Genomic DNA, 21,095 nt, shown 5'->3' with positions numbered 1-21,095 from the left:
ACCATATATGTAGAAGGTAAGTCTCTAAGTAGGCAGATATGGGAATGCCTTTGTTTTACAAAATGATTAGTTTATCGAGTAACCATTTGAGAAATGAATTACACACTGTCGTTCAGGATACAAATTATAATTCTAGTACCCATTAACCAGTTTGTGTGTGATAAAAACGTTCCTTTCAGATTAGGGATGGAAAGACATTTGCCAATAAGACTGGATAGACAATGACACTGGTGATGCTAATATTTATACACTGGAAACCACTTAAATGGGCATAATTACGTCACGGCTCATTTGTCAGTGTTGCAATCACTTCCCCAATCATTCGCCCGCTCCTACACACATACATTGCATTGGACATAATCCCCGAAGGCATAGCAACACGGAACAACTATGAAGAATAATGAAGGAGTTGCAACTAGAGCTGAAATTAGATAATCTGCTTGTAATAAATCAATTCCGGGTGTGAACTGAATGCAGATGTATATAAACGTCTTGTTTTGAAGTGCTGGCTATCACTGTTCTTGCCTCTCTACACCAGTATTTGTCGTCTAATCAAGACACTCTGTAAGTATCAGATGCTTTGAGTTTTATGTAGCTTTTAGTCTGTCCCTTTAAAAGCAATATTTCACGTTACTGTTTGATGAGAAGTAGTGAGGATATAAAGCTGTTCGGTCATTTCGAACTTTTACTGGCCACTATTTGCAATACTGATTGAGTCCTCCAAATCTGATTGTTGTTTTCCGATCCATGAACTTTGGGTCAAATCGAGCAGCGAAAGTCCTGTTTCAACCAACACAACGAGAAATGTAAAATACCGACGGTGAGTAGGATGAAGTGCCGATTTCGTTGAAGGAAATGTGTAAGAAGTGTGAGTAGACTTTGATAATGAGTGAAACTGTAAACTTCCCTTTCAGCCTTCCACAATGATGAAAATTATCGCCCTCGTTGCCTGTTTGGCTGTGACTGCCTTTGCTGAGCCTTTGAGCTATGGCATGACTGGACTGTATGGAAAGGCTGCCCTTTACAGTGGCTACGGATTGGGAGGTGTGTACGGAGGTTATGGAGTGCCAGGTCTGTACCCAGGCTATGGAATTGGAGGTGTGTACGGAGGCCAGGGAATTGGCGGTGTGTACGGAGGCTACGGCCTTGGTGGTGTATTTGGAGGCTACGGACTGCCAGGAGTGTACGGAGGAATTGGAGCTTTGGGAAAAGGTAAATGCCAATATGATTGTACTGAGAATAGTGAGTGAGTGAGTTTGGTTTTACGCCGCTTTTAGCACTATTCCAGCGTTATCACGGCGGGGCACACTAGAAAATGCGTACTGAGAATAATCATAACCCCTCAATGTACAGTTTAGCTAGTACTTGGACATATTTTAAGAGAGTCATTTTACACTTTAATTCGTCATATGTGAAACATCTAATCAGTGTGGATGAGGCAATATGTAAATGATAACAACTCGTAAGAAATGACATTGTGAAATTGACAATAAGCATCTTCTTCTTATATCTCTTCTTCGTGTTTCAGGTGTTGGATATGGCTACTACTAAGACTGCTGTTCTACTGTCACAATTCATCTATATCATCAATGTGCGCATTATTTATTGTATATGCTTTGAAATATGTCCCATTAAAACACAGTCATGAAAACAAAGTCTTGTTTCTCTTATTCGCTGCACAGATGGACTTTTGTTGCACAAGAAGAACCTTTCCCTTTGAGGGAATCACATGGGCACAATGATATACCAAGAATTAAATGAAAACCATACATGTTTATCACCAAGATGGTAAGGGAGACGAGCATGGGGGAGCATTTTCTTTGAAGCTACCTTAGTAGATTACAGAAGTCACTTCAAATCGAGTGGTAGTTTTAGAACGTCTGTAATGACACCTCTCCAGGTTGATCTTTTTCGATTTATCACGTTGATTAATTTGGTTTGATAAATACATTTCAGTCATACGAGAGTTGTCCTGAATGTACAACGTGTAAAGTGTTTTAAAGTATACTTTATAATCTTTGAAAATCAATACAGTTCATATCATAATCACTGCAGTGGGCTACACAAAGCATAAACAACCAATTAAGACATTATACGCAATAAATTTCCTTTCATGAATTGTCTCTTATCACTGTACATTAAGAATACTGTTGGAATCGTGTAATGGACTATGCCATAGTAAAGAATGCCATGATTATGAAAATGGTTGTATCGCTTTTATTTACTTTGGCTCCCTCGATCTTCACGCTGGACTGGCATATGGGAAGCAGGTATTTGTTGTCAAATTCAAAACGGTTTAAGTAATTGCATCAACCAAAGGAAGACAAGATGACTCCAAATATTTCCATACTCATGCTTTGACGCCCTGTGTTCAAGCAGCCCGATGGACATCTGTGTCCTTACCCGTGTCCATGTTACGTTTATACCATCATAACACACACTATAACACATGAAGTCCGTGAAATATGCTATTGATGACATTCTGCCAACGTGAATCTGTATGCCATCTGTACAAAAATGACAATGTCCAGTCAAAACATCTGTCATGTGTCCTCATACCACCGTACTAACCCCTACCTACCTACCCACCTGTAGCTTTACCATTCTACACTTACCCTTTTCCCGTGTCCTTAAACAAAACACTGAATCACTAGCCATACCTTCAGTTGCATAATTCTTTTTGCAGTATTTATGATATATGAAGACTATTTAAGAGCTACTGTCTCGTTTCCTTGTAACCAATGAAATACTTCTTCCTCCTGGACGAAATCCACATTTTACTGTGACACACGAGTGCACCATCTGTGAAGTGCATATTTCATCTGCAGATTACGCGGCATATGAATCAATTAAAATCTCTTCCTGACAAGTGAGAATTTCTACACTGTATTTCACCGTATTATACATTAGTGCATCATGGATGCTTCAATCGAATATTGAGAAACATGTACACAATGAGTACTGATATTCGGTAAATTATGGAATGTATGTTGAGAGCGATGCCTGAATGACGTGACAACTTCTTGTCAATCCGCAACTACAAGGGTGTACATATGTCCTGCGGAGAGAGATAGAGGTAGAAAAAAGAGACAGACAGATAGAAAGATAGATAGACACGCATTGAGAACAGTGAGAGTTAGAGAGAGAGAGACAGACACACACACACACACAGAGAGAGAGAGAGAGAGAGAGAGAGTGAGAACAGCGTGAGACATCACATTTAATATATTGGTTGTACCACAAATAAGTACTATGAGTCTGTTATTTGTATGTCAACTGATGCTAGAGGGTAGTTGTAGTGGAAGTCAACTAATTATTATCCACACAACAGAAGTAGGATGCGTATCAATGATAAGGATTGACAGCTCAGCAACACGGAACCAAGTTGAACCCAAACCGAATTCTTGAAAATATATGGGCAGAATGATGAGCTCTTCCGAAAGCCATGCATTTGATACAAACATATGAGAAAGAAAAGAATGGCGGGACCATATATGTAGAAGGTAAGTCTCTATGTAGGCAGATATGGGAATGCCTTTGTTTTACAAAATGATTAGTTTATCGAGTAACCATTTGAGAAATGAATTACACACTGTCGTTCAGGATACAAATTATAATTCTAGTACCCATTAACCAGTTTGTGTGTGATAAAAACGTTCCTTTCAGATTAGGGATGGAAAGACATTTGCCAATAAGACTGGATAGACAATGACACTGGTGATGCTAATATTTATACACTGGAAACCACTTAAATGGGCATAATTACGTCACGGCTCATTTGTCAGTGTTGCAATCACTTCCCCAATCATTCGCCCGCTCCTACACACATACATTGCATTGGACATAATCCCCGAAGGCATAGCAACACGGAACAACTATGAAGAATAATGAAGGAGTTGCAACTAGAGCTGAAATTAGATAATCTGCTTGTAATAAATCAATTCCGGGTGTGAACTGAATGCAGATGTATATAAACGTCTTGTTTTGAAGTGCTGGCTATCACTGTTCTTGCCTCTCTACAACAGTATTTGTCGTCTAATCAAGACACTCTGTAAGTATCAGATGCTTTGAGTTTTATGTAGCTTTTAGTCTGTCCCTTTAAAAGCAATATTTCACGTTACTGTTTGATGAGAAGTAGTGAGGATATAAAGCTGTTCGGTCATTTCGAACTTTTACTGGCCACTATTTGCAATACTGATTGAGTCCTCCAAATCTGATTGTTGTTTTCCGATCCATGAACTTTGGGTCAAATCGAGCAGCGAAAGTCCTGTTTCAACCAACACAACGAGAAATGTAAAATACCGACGGTGAGTAGGATGAAGTGCCGATTTCGTTGAAGGAAATGTGTAAGAAGTGTGAGTAGACTTTGATAATGAGTGAAACTATAAACTTCCCTTTCAGCCTTCCACAATGATGAAAATTATCGCCCTCGTTGCCTGTTTGGCTGTGACTGCCTTTGCTGAGCCTTTGAGCTATGGCATGACTGGACTGTATGGAAAGGCTGCCCTTTACAGTGGCTACGGATTGGGAGGTGTGTACGGAGGTTATGGAGTGCCAGGTCTGTACCCAGGCTATGGAATTGGAGGTGTGTACGGAGGCCAGGGAATTGGCGGTGTGTACGGAGGCTACGGCCTTGGTGGTGTATTTGGAGGCTACGGACTGCCAGGAGTGTACGGAGGAATTGGAGCTTTGGGAAAAGGTAAATGCCAATATGATTGTACTGAGAATAGTGAGTGAGTGAGTTTGGTTTTACGCCGCTTTTAGCACTATTCCAGCGTTATCACGGCGGGGCACACTAGAAAATGCGTACTGAGAATAATCATAACCCCTCAATGTACAGTTTAGCTAGTACTTGGACATATTTTAAGAGAGTCATTTTACACTTTAATTCGTCATATGTGAAACATCTAATCAGTGTGGATGAGGCAATATGTAAATGATAACAACTCGTAAGAAATGACATTGTGAAATTGACAATAAGCATCTTCTTCTTATATCTCTTCTTCGTGTTTCAGGTGTTGGATATGGCTACTACTAAGACTGCTGTTCTACTGTCACAATTCATCTATATCATCAATGTGCGCATTATTTATTGTATATGCTTTGAAATATGTCCCATTAAAACACAGTCATGAAAACAAAGTCTTGTTTCTCTTATTCGCTGCACAGATGGACTTTTGTTGCACAAGAAGAACCTTTCCCTTTGAGGGAATCACATGGGCACAATGATATACCAAGAATTAAATGAAAACCATACATGTTTATCACCAAGATGGTAAGGGAGACGAGCATGGGGGAGCATTTTCTTTGAAGCTACCTTAGTAGATTACAGAAGTCACTTCAAATCGAGTGGTAGTTTTAGAACGTCTGTAATGACACCTCTCCAGGTTGATCTTTTTCGATTTATCACGTTGATTAATTTGGTTTGATAAATACATTTCAGTCATACGAGAGTTGTCCTGAATGTACAACGTGTAAAGTGTTTTAAAGTATACTTTATAATCTTTGAAAATCAATACAGTTCATATCATAATCACTGCAGTGGGCTACACAAAGCATAAACAACCAATTAAGACATTATACGCAATAAATTTCCTTTCATGAATTGTCTCTTATCACTGTACATTAAGAATACTGTTGGAATCGTGTAATGGACTATGCCATAGTAAAGAATGCCATGATTATGAAAATGGTTGTATCGCTTGTATTTACTTTGGCTCCCTCGATCTTCACGCTGGACTGGCATATGGGAAGCAGGTATTTGTTGTCAAATTCAAAACGGTTTAAGTAATTGCATCAACCAAAGGAAGACAAGATGACTCCAAATATTTCCATACTCATGCTTTGACGCCCTGTGTTCAAGCAGCCCGATGGACATCTGTGTCCTTACCCGTGTCCATGTTACGTTTATACCATCATAACACACACTATAACACATGAAGTCCGTGAAATATGCTATTGATGACATTCTGCCAACGTGAATCTGTATGCCATCTGTACAAAAATGACAATGTCCAGTCAAAACATCTGTCATGTGTCCTCATACCACCGTACTAACCCCTACCTACCTACCCACCTGTAGCTTTACCATTCTACACTTACCCTTTTCCCGTGTCCTTAAACAAAACACTGAATCACTAGCCATACCTTCAGTTGCATAATTCTTTTTGCAGTATTTATGATATATGAAGACTATTTAAGAGCTACTGTCTCGTTTCCTTGTAACCAATGAAATACTTCTTCCTCCTGGACGAAATCCACATTTTACTGTGACACACGAGTGCACCATCTGTGAAGTGCATATTTCATCTGCAGATTACGCGGCATATGAATCAATTAAAATCTCTTCCTGACAAGTGAGAATTTCTACACTGTATTTCACCGTATTATACATTAGTGCATCATGGATGCTTCAATCGAATATTGAGAAACATGTACACAATGAGTACTGATATTCGGTAAATTATGGAATGTATGTTGAGAGCGATGCCTGAATGACGTGACAACTTCTTGTCAATCCGCAACTACAAGGGTGTACATATGTCCTGCGGAGAGAGATAGAGGCAGAAAAAAGAGACAGACAGATAGAAAGATAGATAGACACGCATTGAGAACAGTGAGAGTTAGAGAGAGAGAGACAGACACACACACACACACAGAGAGAGAGAGAGAGGGAGAGAGGGAGAACAGCGTGAGACATCACATTTAATATATTGGTTGTACCACAAATAAGTACTATGAGTCTGTTATTTGTATGTCAACTGATGCTAGAGGGTAGTTGTAGTGGAAGTCAACTAATTATTATCCACACAACAGAAGTAGGATGCGTATCAATGATAAGGATTGACAGCTCAGCAACACGGAACCAAGTTGAACCCAAACCGAATTCTTGAAAATATATGGGCAAAATGATGAGCTCTTCCGAAAGCCATGCATTTGATACAAACATATGAGAAAGAAAAGAATGGCGGGACCATATATGTAGAAGGTAATTAAGTCTCTATGTAGGCGGATATGGGAATGCCTTTGTTTTACAAAATGATTAGTTTATCGAGTAACCATTTGAGAAATGAATTACACACTGTCGTTCAGGATACAAATTATAATTCTAGTACCCATTAACCAGTTTGTGTGTGATAAAAACGTTCCTTTCAGATTAGGGATGGAAAGACATTTGCCAATAAGACTGGATAGACAATGACACTGGTGATGCTAATATTTATACACTGGAAACCACTTAAATGGGCATAATTACGTCACGGCTCATTTGTCAGTGTTGCAATCACTTCCCCAATCATTCGCCCGCTCCTACACACATACATTGCATTGGACATAATCCCCGAAGGCATAGCAACACGGAACAACTATGAAGAATAATGAAGGAGTTGCAACTAGAGCTGAAATTAGATAATCTGCTTGTAATAAATCAATTCCGGGTGTGAACTGAATGCAGATGTATATAAACGTCTTGTTTTGAAGTGCTGGCTATCACTGTTCTTGCCTCTCTACACCAGTATTTGTCGTCTAATCAAGACACTCTGTAAGTATCAGATGCTTTGCGTTTTATGTAGCTTTTAGTCTGTCCCTTTAAAAGCAATATTTCACGTTACTGTTTGATGAGAAGTAGTGAGGATATAAAGCTGTTCGGTCATTTCGAACTTTTACTGGCCACTATTTGCAATACTGATTGAGTCCTCCAAATCTGATTGTTGTTTTCCGATCCATGAACTTTGGGTCAAATCGAGCAGCGAAAGTCCTGTTTCAACCAACACAACGAGAAATGTAAAATACCGACGGTGAGTAGGATGAAGTGCCGATTTCGTTGAAGGAAATGTGTAAGAAGTGTGAGTAGACTTTGATAATGAGTGAAACTATAAACTTCCCTTTCAGCCTTCCACAATGATGAAAATTATCGCCCTCGTTGCCTGTTTGGCTGTGACTGCCTTTGCTGAGCCTTTGAGCTATGGCATGACTGGACTGTATGGAAAGGCTGCCCTTTACAGTGGCTACGGATTGGGAGGTGTGTACGGAGGTTATGGAGTGCCAGGTCTGTACCCAGGCTATGGAATTGGAGGTGTGTACGGAGGCCAGGGAATTGGCGGTGTGTACGGAGGCTACGGCCTTGGTGGTGTATTTGGAGGCTACGGACTGCCAGGAGTGTACGGAGGAATTGGAGCTTTGGGAAAAGGTAAATGCCAATATGATTGTACTGAGAATAGTGAGTGAGTGAGTTTGGTTTTACGCCGCTTTTAGCAATATTCCAGCGTTATCACGGCGGGGGACACTAGAAAATGCGTACTGAGAATAATCATAACCCCTCAATGTACAGTTTAGCTAGTACTTGGACATATTTTAAGAGAGTCATTTTACACTTTAATTCGTCATATGTGAAACATCTAATCAGTGTGGATGAGGCAATATGTAAATGATAACAACTCGTAAGAAATGACATTGTGAAATTGACAATAAGCATCTTCTTCTTATATCTCTTCTTCGTGTTTCAGGTGTTGGATATGGCTACTACTAAGACTGCTGTTCTACTGTCACAATTCATCTATATCATCAATGTGCGCATTATTTATTGTATATGCTTTGAAATATGTCCCATTAAAACACAGTCATCAAAACAAAGTCTTGTTTCTCTTATTCGCTGCACAGATGGACTTTTGTTGCACAAGAAGAACCTTTCCCTTTGAGGGAATCACATGGGCACAATGATATACCAAGAATTAAATGAAAACCATACATGTTTATCACCAAGATGGTAAGGGAGACGAGCATGGGGGAGCATTTTCTTTGAAGCTACCTTAGTAGATTACAGAAGTCACTTCAAATCGAGTGGTAGTTTTAGAACGTCTGTAATGACACCTCTCCAGGTTGATCTTTTTCGATTTATCACGTTGATTAATTTGGTTTGATAAATACATTTCAGTCATACGAGAGTTGTCCTGAATGTACAACGTGTAAAGTGTTTTAAAGTATACTTTATAATCTTTGAAAATCAATACAGTTCATATCATAATCACTGCAGTGGGCTACACAAAGCATAAACAACCAATTAAGACATTATACGCAATAAATTTCCTTTCATGAATTGTCTCTTATCACTGTACATTAAGAATACTGTTGGAATCGTGTAATGGACTATGCCATAGTAAAGAATGCCATGATTATGAAAATGGTTGTATCGCTTTTATTTACTTTGGCTCCCTCGATCTTCACGCTGGACTGGCATATGGGAAGCAGGTATTTGTTGTCAAATTCAAAACGGTTTAAGTAATTGCATCAACCAAAGGAAGACAAGATGACTCCAAATATTTCCATACTCATGCTTTGACGCCCTGTGTTCAAGCAGCCCGATGGACATCTGTGTCCTTACCCGTGTCCATGTTACGTTTATACCATCATAACACACACTATAACACATGAAGTCCGTGAAATATGCTATTGATGACATTCTGCCAACGTGAATCTGTATGCCATCTGTACAAAAATGACAATGTCCAGTCAAAACATCTGTCATGTGTCCTCATACCACCGTACTAACCCCTACCTACCTACCCACCTGTAGCTTTACCATTCTACACTTACCCTTTTCCCGTGTCCTTAAACAAAACACTGAATCACTAGCCATACCTTCAGTTGCATAATTCTTTTTGCAGTATTTATGATATATGAAGACTATTTAAGAGCTACTGTCTCGTTTCCTTGTAACCAATGAAATACTTCTTCCTCCTGGACGAAATCCACATTTTACTGTGACACACGAGTGCACCATCTGTGAAGTGCATATTTCATCTGCAGATTACGCGGCATATGAATCAATTAAAATCTCTTCCTGACAAGTGAGAATTTCTACACTGTATTTCACCGTATTATACATTAGTGCATCATGGATGCTTCAATCGAATATTGAGAAACATGTACACAATGAGTACTGATATTCGGTAAATTATGGAATGTATGTTGAGAGCGATGCCTGAATGACGTGACAACTTCTTGTCAATCCGCAACTACAAGGGTGTACATATGTCCTGCGGAGAGAGATAGAGGTAGAAAAAAGAGACAGACAGATAGAAAGATAGATAGACACGCATTGAGAACAGTGAGAGTTAGAGAGAGAGAGACAGACACACACACACACAGAGAGAGAGAGAGAGAGGGAGAGAGGGAGAACAGCGTGAGACATCACATTTAATATATTGGTTGTACCACAAATAAGTACTATGAGTCTGTTATTTGTATGTCAACTGATGCTAGAGGGTAGTTGTAGTGGAAGTCAACTAATTATTATCCACACAACAGAAGTAGGATGCGTATCAATGATAAGGATTGACAGCTCAGCAACACGGAACCAAGTTGAACCCAAACCGAATTCTTGAAAATATATGGGCAGAATGATGAGCTCTTCCGAAAGCCATGCATTTGATACAAACATATGAGAAAGAAAAGAATGGCGGGACCATATATGTAGAAGGTAAGTCTCTATGTAGGCAGATATGGGAATGCCTTTGTTTTACAAAATGATTAGTTTATCGAGTAACCATTTGAGAAATGAATTACACACTGTCGTTCAGGATACAAATTATAATTCTAGTACCCATTAACCAGTTTGTGTGTGATAAAAACGTTCCTTTCAGATTAGGGATGGAAAGACATTTGCCAATAAGACTGGATAGACAATGACACTGGTGATGCTAATATTTATACACTGGAAACCACTTAAATGGGCATAATTACGTCACGGCTCATTTGTCAGTGTTGCAATCACTTCCCCAATCATTCGCCCGCTCCTACACACATACATTGCATTGGACATAATCCCCGAAGGCATAGCAACACGGAACAACTATGAAGAATAATGAAGGAGTTGCAACTAGAGCTGAAATTAGATAATCTGCTTGTAATAAATCAATTCCGGGTGTGAACTGAATGCAGATGTATATAAACGTCTTGTTTTGAAGTGCTGGCTATCACTGTTCTTGCCTCTCTACACCAGTATTTGTCGTCTAATCAAGACACTCTGTAAGTATCAGATGCTTTGCGTTTTATGTAGCTTTTAGTCTGTCCCTTTAAAAGCAATATTTCACGTTACTGTTTGATGAGAAGTAGTGAGGATATAAAGCTGTTCGGTCATTTCGAACTTTTACTGGCCACTATTTGCAATACTGATTGAGTCCTCCAAATCTGATTGTTGTTTTCCGATCCATGAACTTTGGGTCAAATCGAGCAGCGAAAGTCCTGTTTCAACCAACACAACGAGAAATGTAAAATACCGACGGTGAGTAGGATGAAGTGCCGATTTCGTTGAAGGAAATGTGTAAGAAGTGTGAGTAGACTTTGATAATGAGTGAAACTGTAAACTTCCCTTTCAGCCTTCCACAATGATGAAAATTATCGCCCTCGTTGCCTGTTTGGCTGTGACTGCCTTTGCTGAGCCTTTGAGCTATGGCATGACTGGACTGTATGGAAAGGCTGCCCTTTACAGTGGCTACGGATTGGGAGGTGTGTACGGAGGTTATGGAGTGCCAGGTCTGTACCCAGGCTATGGAATTGGAGGTGTGTACGGAGGCCAGGGAATTGGCGGTGTGTACGGAGGCTACGGCCTTGGTGGTGTATTTGGAGGCTACGGACTGCCAGGAGTGTACGGAGGAATTGGAGCTTTGGGAAAAGGTAAATGCCAATATGATTGTACTGAGAATAGTGAGTGAGTGAGTTTGGTTTTACGCCGCTTTTAGCACTATTCCAGCGTTATCACGGCGGGGGACACTAGAAAATGCGTACTGAGAATAATCATAACCCCTCAATGTACAGTTTAGCTAGTACTTGGACATATTTTAAGAGAGTCATTTTACACTTTAATTCGTCATATGTGAAACATCTAATCAGTGTGGATGAGGCAATATGTAAATGATAACAACTCGTAAGAAATGACATTGTGAAATTGACAATAAGCATCTTCTTCTTATATCTCTTCTTCGTGTTTCAGGTGTTGGATATGGCTACTACTAAGACTGCTGTTCTACTGTCACAATTCATCTATATCATCAATGTGCGCATTATTTATTGTATATGCTTTGAAATATGTCCCATTAAAACACAGTCATCAAAACAAAGTCTTGTTTCTCTTATTCGCTGCACAGATGGACTTTTGTTGCACAAGAAGAACCTTTCCCTTTGAGGGAATCACATGGGCACAATGATATACCAAGAATTAAATGAAAACCATACATGTTTATCACCAAGATGGTAAGGGAGACGAGCATGGGGGAGCATTTTCTTTGAAGCTACCTTAGTAGATTACAGAAGTCACTTCAAATCGAGTGGTAGTTTTAGAACGTCTGTAATGACACCTCTCCAGGTTGATCTTTTTCGATTTATCACGTTGATTAATTTGGTTTGATAAATACATTTCAGTCATACGAGAGTTGTCCTGAATGTACAACGTGTAAAGTGTTTTAAAGTATACTTTATAATCTTTGAAAATCAATACAGTTCATATCATAATCACTGCAGTGGGCTACACAAAGCATAAACAACCAATTAAGACATTATACGCAATAAATTTCCTTTCATGAATTGTCTCTTATCACTGTACATTAAGAATACTGTTGGAATCGTGTAATGGACTATGCCATAGTAAAGAATGCCATGATTATGAAAATGGTTGTATCGCTTTTATTTACTTTGGCTCCCTCGATCTTCACGCTGGACTGGCATATGGGAAGCAGGTATTTGTTGTCAAATTCAAAACGGTTTAAGTAATTGCATCAACCAAAGGAAGACAAGATGACTCCAAATATTTCCATACTCATGCTTTGACGCCCTGTGTTCAAGCAGCCCGATGGACATCTGTGTCCTTACCCGTGTCCATGTTACGTTTATACCATCATAACACACACTATAACACATGAAGTCCGTGAAATATGCTATTGATGACATTCTGCCAACGTGAATCTGTATGCCATCTGTACAAAAATGACAATGTCCAGTCAAAACATCTGTCATGTGTCCTCATACCACCGTACTACCCCCTACCTACCTACCCACCTGTAGCTTTACCATTCTACACTTACCCTTTTCCCGTGTCCTTAAACAAAACACTGAATCACTAGCCATACCTTCAGTTGCATAATTCTTTTTGCAGTATTTATGATATATGAAGACTATTTAAGAGCTACTGTCTCGTTTCCTTGTAACCAATGAAATACTTCTTCCTCCTGGACGAAATCCACATTTTACTGTGACACACGAGTGGACCGTCTGTGAAGTGCATATTTCATCTGCAGATTACGCGGCATATGAATCAATTAAAATCTCTTCCTGACAAGTGAGAATTTCTACACTGTATTTCACCGTATTATACATTAGTGCATCATGGATGCTTCAATCGAATATTGAGAAACATGTACACAATGAGTACTGATATTCGGTAAATTATGGAATGTATGTTGAGAGCGATGCCTGAATGACGTGATAACTTCTTGTCAATCCGCAACTACAAGGGTGTACATATGTCCTGCGGAGAGAGATAGAGGTAGAAAAAAGAGACAGACAGATAGAAAGATAGATAGACACGCATTGAGAACAGTGAGAGTTAGAGAGAGAGAGACAGACACACACACACACAGAGAGAGAGAGAGAGAGAGAGAGTGAGAACAGCGTGAGACATCACATTTAATATATTGGTTGTACCACAAATAAGTACTATGAGTCTGTTATTTGTATGTCAACTGATGCTAGAGGGTAGTTGTAGTGGAAGTCAACTAATTATTATCCACACAACAGAAGTAGGATGCGTATCAATGATAAGGATTGACAGCTCAGCAACACGGAACCAAGTTGAACCCAAACCGAATTCTTGAAAATATATGGGCAGAATGATGAGCTCTTCCGAAAGTCATGCATTTGATACAAACATATGAGAAAGAAAAGAATGGCGGGACCATATATGTAGAAGGTAAGTCTCTATGTAGGCAGATATGGGAATCATTTTGTTTTACAAAATGATTAGTTTATCGAGTAACCATTTGAGAAATGAATTACACACTGTCGTTCAGGATACAAATTATAATTCTAGTACCCATTAACCAGTTTGTGTGTGATAAAAACGTTCCTTTCAGATTAGGGATGGAAAGACATTTGCCAATAAGACTGGATAGACAATGACACTGGTGATGCTAATATTTATACACTGGAAACCACTTAAATGGGCATAATTACGTCACGGCTCATTTGTCAGTGTTGCAATCACTTCCCCAATCATTCGCCCGCTCCTACACACATACATTGCATTGGACATAATCCCCGAAGGCATAGCAACACGGAACAACTATGAAGAATAATGAAAGAGTTGCAACTAGAGCTGAAATTAGATAATCTGCTTGTAATAAATCAATTCCGGGTGTGAACTGAATGCAGATGTATATAAACGTCTTGTTTTGAAGTGCTGGCTATCACTGTTCTTGCCTCTCTACACCAGTATTTGTCGTCTAATCAAGACACTCTGTAAGTATCAGATGCTTTGCGTTTTATGTAGCTTTTAGTCTGTCCCTTTAAAAGCAATATTTCACGTTACTGTTTGATGAGAAGTAGTGAGGATATAAAGCTGTTCGGTCATTTCGAACTTTTACTGGCCACTATTTGCAATACTGATTGAGTCCTCCAAATCTGATTGTTGTTTTCCGATCCATGAACTCTGGATCAAATCGAGCAGCGAAAGTCCTGTTTCAACCAACACAACGAGAAATGTAAAATACCGACGGTGAGTAGGATGAAGTGCCGATTTCGTTGAAGGAAATGTGTAAGAAGTGTGAGTAGACTTTGATAATGAGTGAAACTATAAACTTCCCTTTCAGCCTTCCACAATGATGAAAATTATCGCCCTCGTTGCCTGTTTGGCTGTGACTGCCTTTGCTGAGCCTTTGAGCTATGGCATGACTGGACTGTATGGAAAGGCTGCCCTTTACAGTGGCTACGGATTGGGAGGTGTGTACGGAGGTTATGGAGTGCCAGGTCTGTACCCAGGCTATGGAATTGGAGGTGTGTACGGAGGCCAGGGAATTGGCGGTGTGTACGGAGGCTACGGCCTTGGTGGTGTATTTGGAGGCTACGGACTGCCAGGAGTGTACGGAGGAATTGGAGCTTTGGGAAAAGGTAAATGCCAATATGATTGTACTGAGAATAGTGAGTGAGTGAGTTTGGTTTTACGCCGCTTTTAGCACTATTCCAGCGCTATCACGGCGGGGGACACTAGAAAATGCGTACTGAGAATAATCATAACCCCTCAATGTACAGTTTAGCTAGTACTTGGACATATTTTAAGAGAGTCATTTTACACTTTAATTCGTCATATGTGAAACATCTAATCAGTGTGGATGAGGCAATATGTAAATGATAACAACTCGTAAGAAATGACATTGTGAAATTGACAATAAGCATCTTCTTCTTATATCTCTTCTTCGTGTTTCAGGTGTTGGATATGGCTACTACTAAGACTGCTGTTCTACTGTCACAATTCATCTATATCATCAATGTGCGCATTATTTATTGCATATGCTTTGAAATATGTCCCATTAAAACACAGTCATCAAAACAAAGTCTTGTTTCTCTTATTCGCTGCACAGATGGACTTTTGTTGCACAAGAAGAACCTTTCCCTTTGAGGGAATCACATGGGCACAATGATATACCAAGAATTAAATGAAAACCATACATGTTTATCACCAAGATGGTAAGGGAGACGAGCATGGGGGAGCATTTTCTTTGAAGCTACCTTAGTAGATTACAGAAGTCACTTCAAATCGAGTGGTAGTTTTAGAACGTCTGTAATGACACCTCTCCAGGTTGATCTTTTTCGATTTATCACGTTGATTAATTTGGTTTGATAAATACATTTCAGTCATACGAGAGTTGTCCTGAATGTACAACGTGTAAAGTGTTTTAAAATATACTTTATAATCTTTGAAAATCAATACAGTTCATATCATAATCACTGCAGTGGGCTACACAAAGCATAAACAACCAATTAAGACATTATACGCAATAAATTTCCTTTCATGAATTGTCTCTTATCACTGTACATTAAGAATACTGTTGGAATCGTGTAATGGACTATGCCATAGTAAAGAATGCCATGATTATGAAAATGGTTGTATCGCTTTTATTTACTTTGGCTCCCTCGATCTTCACGCTGGACTGGCATATGGGAAGCAGGTATTTGTTGTCAAATTCAAAACGGTTTAAGTAATTGCATCAACCAAAGGAAGACAAGATGACTCCAAATATTTCCATACTCATGCTTTGACGCCCTGTGTTCAAGCAGCCCGATGGACATCTGTGTCCTTACCCGTGTCCATGTTACGTTTATACCATCATAACACACACTATAACACATGAAGTCCGTGAAATATGCTATTGATGACATTCTGCCAACGTGAATCTGTATGCCATCTGTACAAAAATGACAATGTCCAGTCAAAACATCTGTCATGTGTCCTCATACCACCGTACTAACCCCTACCTACCTACCCACCTGTAGCTTTACCATTCTACACTTACCCTTTTCCCGTGTCCTTAAACAAAACACTGAATCACTAGCCATACCTTCAGTTGCATAATTCTTTTTGCAGTATTTATGATATATGAAGACTATTTAAGAGCTACTGTCTCGTTTCCTTGTAACCAATGAAATACTTCTTCCTCCTGGACGAAATCCATATTTTACTGTGACACACGAGTGGACCGTCTGTGAAGTGCATATTTCATCTGCAGATTACGCGGCATATGAATCAATTAAAATCTCTTCCTGACAAGTGAGAATTTCTACACTGTATTTCACCGTATTATACATTAGTGCATCATGGATGCTTCAATCGAATATTGAGAAACATGTACACAATGAGTACTGATATTCGGTAAATTATGGAATGTATGTTGAGAGCGATGCCTGAATGACGTGACAACTTCTTGTCAATCCGCAACTACAAGGGTGTACATATGTCCTGCGGAGAGAGATAGAGGTAGAAAAAAGAGACAGACAGATAGAAAGATAGATAGACAGACACACAGAGAGAACAGTGAGAGTTAGAGAGAGAGAGAGACAGACAGAGAGAGAGAGAGAAAGAGAGAGAAATAGAGAGAGAGAAAACAGCGTGAGACATCACATTTAATATATTGGTTGTACCACAAATAAGTACTATGAGTCTGTTATTTGTATGTCAACTGATGCCAGAGGGTAGTTGTAGTGGAAGTCAACTAAGTATTATCCACACAACAGAAGTAGGATGAGTATCAATGATAAGGATTGACAGCTCAGCAACACGGAACCAAGTTGAACCCAAACCGAATTCTTGAAAATATATGGGCAGAATGATGAGCTCTTCCGAAAGCCATGCATTTGATACAAACATATGAGAAAGAAAAGAATGGCGGGACCATATATGTAGAAGGTAAGTCTCTATGTAGACAGATATGGGAATGCCTTTGTTTTACAAAATGATTAGTTTATCGAGTAACCATTTGAGAAATGAATTACACACTGTCGTTCAGGATACAAATTATAATTCAAGTACCCATTAACCAGTTTGTGTGTGGTAAAAACGTTCCTTTCAGATTAGGGATGGAAAGAAATTTGCCAATAAGACTGGATAGACAATGACACTGGTGATGCTAATATTTATACACTGGAAACCACTTAAATGGGCATAATTACGTCACGGCTCATTTGTCAGTGTTGCAATCACTTCCCCAATCATTCGCCCGCTCCTACACACATACATTGCATTGGACATAATCCCCGAAGGCATAGCAACACGGAACAACTATGAAGAATAATGAAGGAGTTGCAACTAGAGCTGAAATTAGATAATCTGCTGGTAATAAATCAATTCCGAGTGTGAACTGAATGCAGATGTATATAAACGTCTTGTTTTGAAGTGCTGGCTATCACTGTTCTTGCCTCTCTACACCAGTATTTGTCGTCTAATCAAGACACTCTGTAAGTATCAGATGCTTTGCGTTTTATGTAGCTTTTAGTCTGTCCCTTTAAAAGCAATATTTCACGTTACTGTTTGATGAGAAGTAGTGAGGATATAAAGCTGTTCGGTGATTTCGAACTTTTACTGGCCACTATTTGCAATACTGATTGAGTCCCCCAAATCTGATTGTTGTTTTGCGATCCATGAACTCTGGGTCAAATCGAGCAGCGAAAGTCCTGTTTCAACCAACACAACGAGAAATGTAAAATACCGACGGTGAGTAGGATGAAGTGCCGATTTCGTTGAAGGAAATGTGTAAGAAGTGTGAGTAGACTTTGATAATGAGTGAAACTATAAACTTCCCTTTCAGCCTTCCACAATGATGAAAATTATCGCCCTCGTTGCCTGTTTGGCTGTGACTGCCTTTGCTGAGCCTTTGAGCTATGGCATGACTGGACTGTATGGAAAGGCTGCCCTTTACAGTGGCTACGGATTGGGAGGTGTGTACGGAGGTTATGGAGTGCCAGGTCTGTACCCAGGCTATGGAATTGGAGGTGTGTACGGAGGCCAGGGAATTGGCGGTGTGTACGGAGGCTACGGCCTTGGTGGTGTATTTGGAGGCTACGGACTGCCAGGAGTGTACGGAGGAATTGGAGCTTTGGGAAAAGGTAAATGCCAATATGATTGTACTGAGAATAGTGAGTGAGTGAGTTTGGTTTTACGCCGCTTTTAGCACTATTCCAGCGTTATCACGGCGGGGGACACTAGAAAATGCGTACTGAGAATAATCATAACCCCTCAATGTACAGTTTAGCTAGTACTTGGACATATTTTAAGAGAGTCATTTTACACTTTAATTCGTCATATGTGAAACATCTAATCAGTGTGGATGAGGCAATATGTAAATGATAACAACTCGTAAGAAATGACATTGTGAAATTGACAATAAGCATCTTCTTCTTATATCTCTTCTTCGTGTTTCAGGTGTTGGATATGGCTACTACTAAGACTGCTGTTCTACTGTCACAATTCATCTATATCATCAATATGCGCATTATTTATTGCATATGCTTTGAAATATGTCCCATTAAAACACAGTCTTCAAAACAAAGTCTTGTTTCTCTTATTCGCTGCACAGATGGACTTTTGTTGCACAAGAAGAACCTTTCCCTTTGAGGGAATCACATGGGCACAATGATATACCAAGAATTAAATGAAAACCATACATGTTTATCACCAAGATGGTAAGGGAGACGAGCGTGGGAGAGCATTTTCTTTGAAGCTACCTTAGTAGATTACAGAAGTCACTTCAAATCGAGTGGTAGTTTTAGAACGTCTGTAATGACACCTCTCCAGGTTGATCTTTTTCGATTTATCACGTTGATTAATTTGGTTTGATAAATACATTTCAGTCATACGAGAGTTGTCCTGAATGTACAACGTGTAAAGTGTTTTAAAATATACTTTATAATCTTTGAAAATCAATACAGTTCATATCATAATCACTGCAGTGGGCTACACAAAGCATAAACAACCAATTAAGACTTTATACACAATACATTTCCTTACATGAATTGTCTCTTATCACTGTACATTAAAGGTCACATGCAACCAAAACATCAAACATAATTAAAACACAATAATCACTTATTCATGACATATAATATACATTGCTGCTTTTAAAAAAACAATTAAACAAAATTATAAGCGTACAATCGCGATTCAAAAGTGCAATATCTTGTACTTGGGCTTACTTCCCCCGAAACGAAGCCCTCGGGAGACCGAACCCAGTCATAGCGGGTGGATATGCACTCAAGTGTAACGACGGGTTCCGATTGGCTGTTTCATTTGCTGATATGCTGAGGGTTCATTGTGTGTACAGAAAGATGATCTGTTTGATGGGCATTTTAGAAGTATAGCCAGTCACAAGAAAGTAAGAACCTTTGCAGATAACAACTTCTTTTTGTGTACTTGATGCGTCGTTTCAGTATGGATTCATATACTGTTGTCAAACAAAATCATATACACGAAAAGAAGTCGTTATCCATGAAGAATGTATATAGAGATGTATGGTTTGGAAAATACATGTTCTCTGAATTTGCGCTCGATCCAATAAAAAAACATGTCAGTAGAAATGGTAAACTACTGCATGGCTGGAATCTGTCATTCGTCAAGTACAAAGCAGGACTTGAAACTGACAAGAGTTTGCACCAGTTTCCGTCAGATCCAGTCATCCAAAAAAATGAATGTACATGTAGTTTGTTTGCAACCCACAGACATAAAAACCTGTCATGTGTATCACACGTGCCTAATTACATAATGTGGCAGACACGGGACTCGGGTGCACGAGTCATAAATCAACTCATTTTCTTTATGTCGTATAGTCTGATAGGTGTTAAGTTCAAATTGCACGTGGTCAATGATTGAAGCTGTGTATTGCATGTTGTCTTTAGCAGACAGGCAGATAGACATATAGGTGTAAATAAACCAGACACTGAGCTTTCTCTGTGACAGAGACTGCTTACCACAATCAACAAGCTGTTTTGCGTAACGAGTAGATTATTTACTTGTTTGTGTACACAACCAAGATTAGACTACTGCTCACGACCTTAGACCCTGGGCATGCATACTGTTCCAAGCTCCGCGAAACTATTCACTGCGCATGCGTTATGGACGCAGCGCAGCACAGCTGTTGAAACCAGTTTCCCCCAAGGGGTTGGGGGAAATTTAGTGAAACGTTTGAACTCCGATTTCGCGCGCTTTTTTCTCATTGCGTTTTTTTCAACTTTATAGGTTGAATTGGCATTTTTTATGATTTGTTTCGGTAAGTGCACACCGAAAGGTACCAGAATCTGCAAAGTTGTGTTTTACGTTGCATGTGACCTTTAAGAATACTGTTGGAATCGTGTAATGGACTATGCCATAGTAAAGAATGCCATGATTATGAAAATGGTTGTATCGCTTTTATTTACTTTGGCTGCCTCGATCTTCACGCTGGACTGGCATATGGGAAGCAGGTATTTGTTGTCAAATTCAAAACGGTTTAAGTAATTGCATCAACCAAAGGAAGACAAGATGACTCCAAATATTTCCATACTCATGCTTTGACGCCCTGTGT

At 39.4% G+C, this 21,095-nt stretch overlaps 6 protein-coding genes across 6 annotated transcripts; all 6 read left to right on the top strand.

The window, feature by feature from the left end:
* Positions 1–923: 923 nt before the first annotated feature.
* On the top strand, positions 924–1,551 carry LOC137278782 (shematrin-like protein 1). The gene is made up of 2 exons (XM_067811293.1): positions 924–1,212; positions 1,529–1,551. The coding sequence occupies exons 1-2, from the start codon at positions 924–926 to the stop codon at positions 1,549–1,551; spliced, it is 312 nt and encodes a 103-aa protein (XP_067667394.1).
* Positions 1,552–4,410: 2,859 nt separating this feature from the next.
* Positions 4,411–5,038, top strand: LOC137278781 (shematrin-like protein 1). Its single transcript, XM_067811292.1, has 2 exons — positions 4,411–4,699; positions 5,016–5,038. The coding sequence occupies exons 1-2, from the start codon at positions 4,411–4,413 to the stop codon at positions 5,036–5,038; spliced, it is 312 nt and encodes a 103-aa protein (XP_067667393.1).
* Positions 5,039–7,899: 2,861 nt separating this feature from the next.
* On the top strand, positions 7,900–8,527 carry LOC137278780 (shematrin-like protein 1). The gene is made up of 2 exons (XM_067811291.1): positions 7,900–8,188; positions 8,505–8,527. The coding sequence occupies exons 1-2, from the start codon at positions 7,900–7,902 to the stop codon at positions 8,525–8,527; spliced, it is 312 nt and encodes a 103-aa protein (XP_067667392.1).
* A 2,857-nt stretch (positions 8,528–11,384) lies between these two features.
* On the top strand, positions 11,385–12,012 carry LOC137278779 (shematrin-like protein 1). The gene is made up of 2 exons (XM_067811289.1): positions 11,385–11,673; positions 11,990–12,012. Exons 1-2 carry the CDS (start codon positions 11,385–11,387, stop codon positions 12,010–12,012), a joined length of 312 nt encoding a protein of 103 aa, XP_067667390.1.
* A 2,855-nt stretch (positions 12,013–14,867) lies between these two features.
* Positions 14,868–15,495, top strand: LOC137278778 (shematrin-like protein 1). Its single transcript, XM_067811288.1, has 2 exons — positions 14,868–15,156; positions 15,473–15,495. The coding sequence occupies exons 1-2, from the start codon at positions 14,868–14,870 to the stop codon at positions 15,493–15,495; spliced, it is 312 nt and encodes a 103-aa protein (XP_067667389.1).
* Positions 15,496–18,356: 2,861 nt separating this feature from the next.
* On the top strand, positions 18,357–18,984 carry LOC137278777 (shematrin-like protein 1). Its single transcript, XM_067811287.1, has 2 exons — positions 18,357–18,645; positions 18,962–18,984. The coding sequence occupies exons 1-2, from the start codon at positions 18,357–18,359 to the stop codon at positions 18,982–18,984; spliced, it is 312 nt and encodes a 103-aa protein (XP_067667388.1).
* Positions 18,985–21,095: the final 2,111 nt, after the last annotated feature.

The sequence above is a fragment of the Haliotis asinina genome, chromosome 3, assembly GCF_037392515.1.
Source record: "Haliotis asinina isolate JCU_RB_2024 chromosome 3, JCU_Hal_asi_v2, whole genome shotgun sequence".
NCBI lineage: Eukaryota > Metazoa > Mollusca > Gastropoda > Lepetellida > Haliotidae > Haliotis > Haliotis asinina.
Note: the sequence above shows the minus strand (reverse complement) of the source record. Positions and strands in the feature narration are given on the sequence as shown.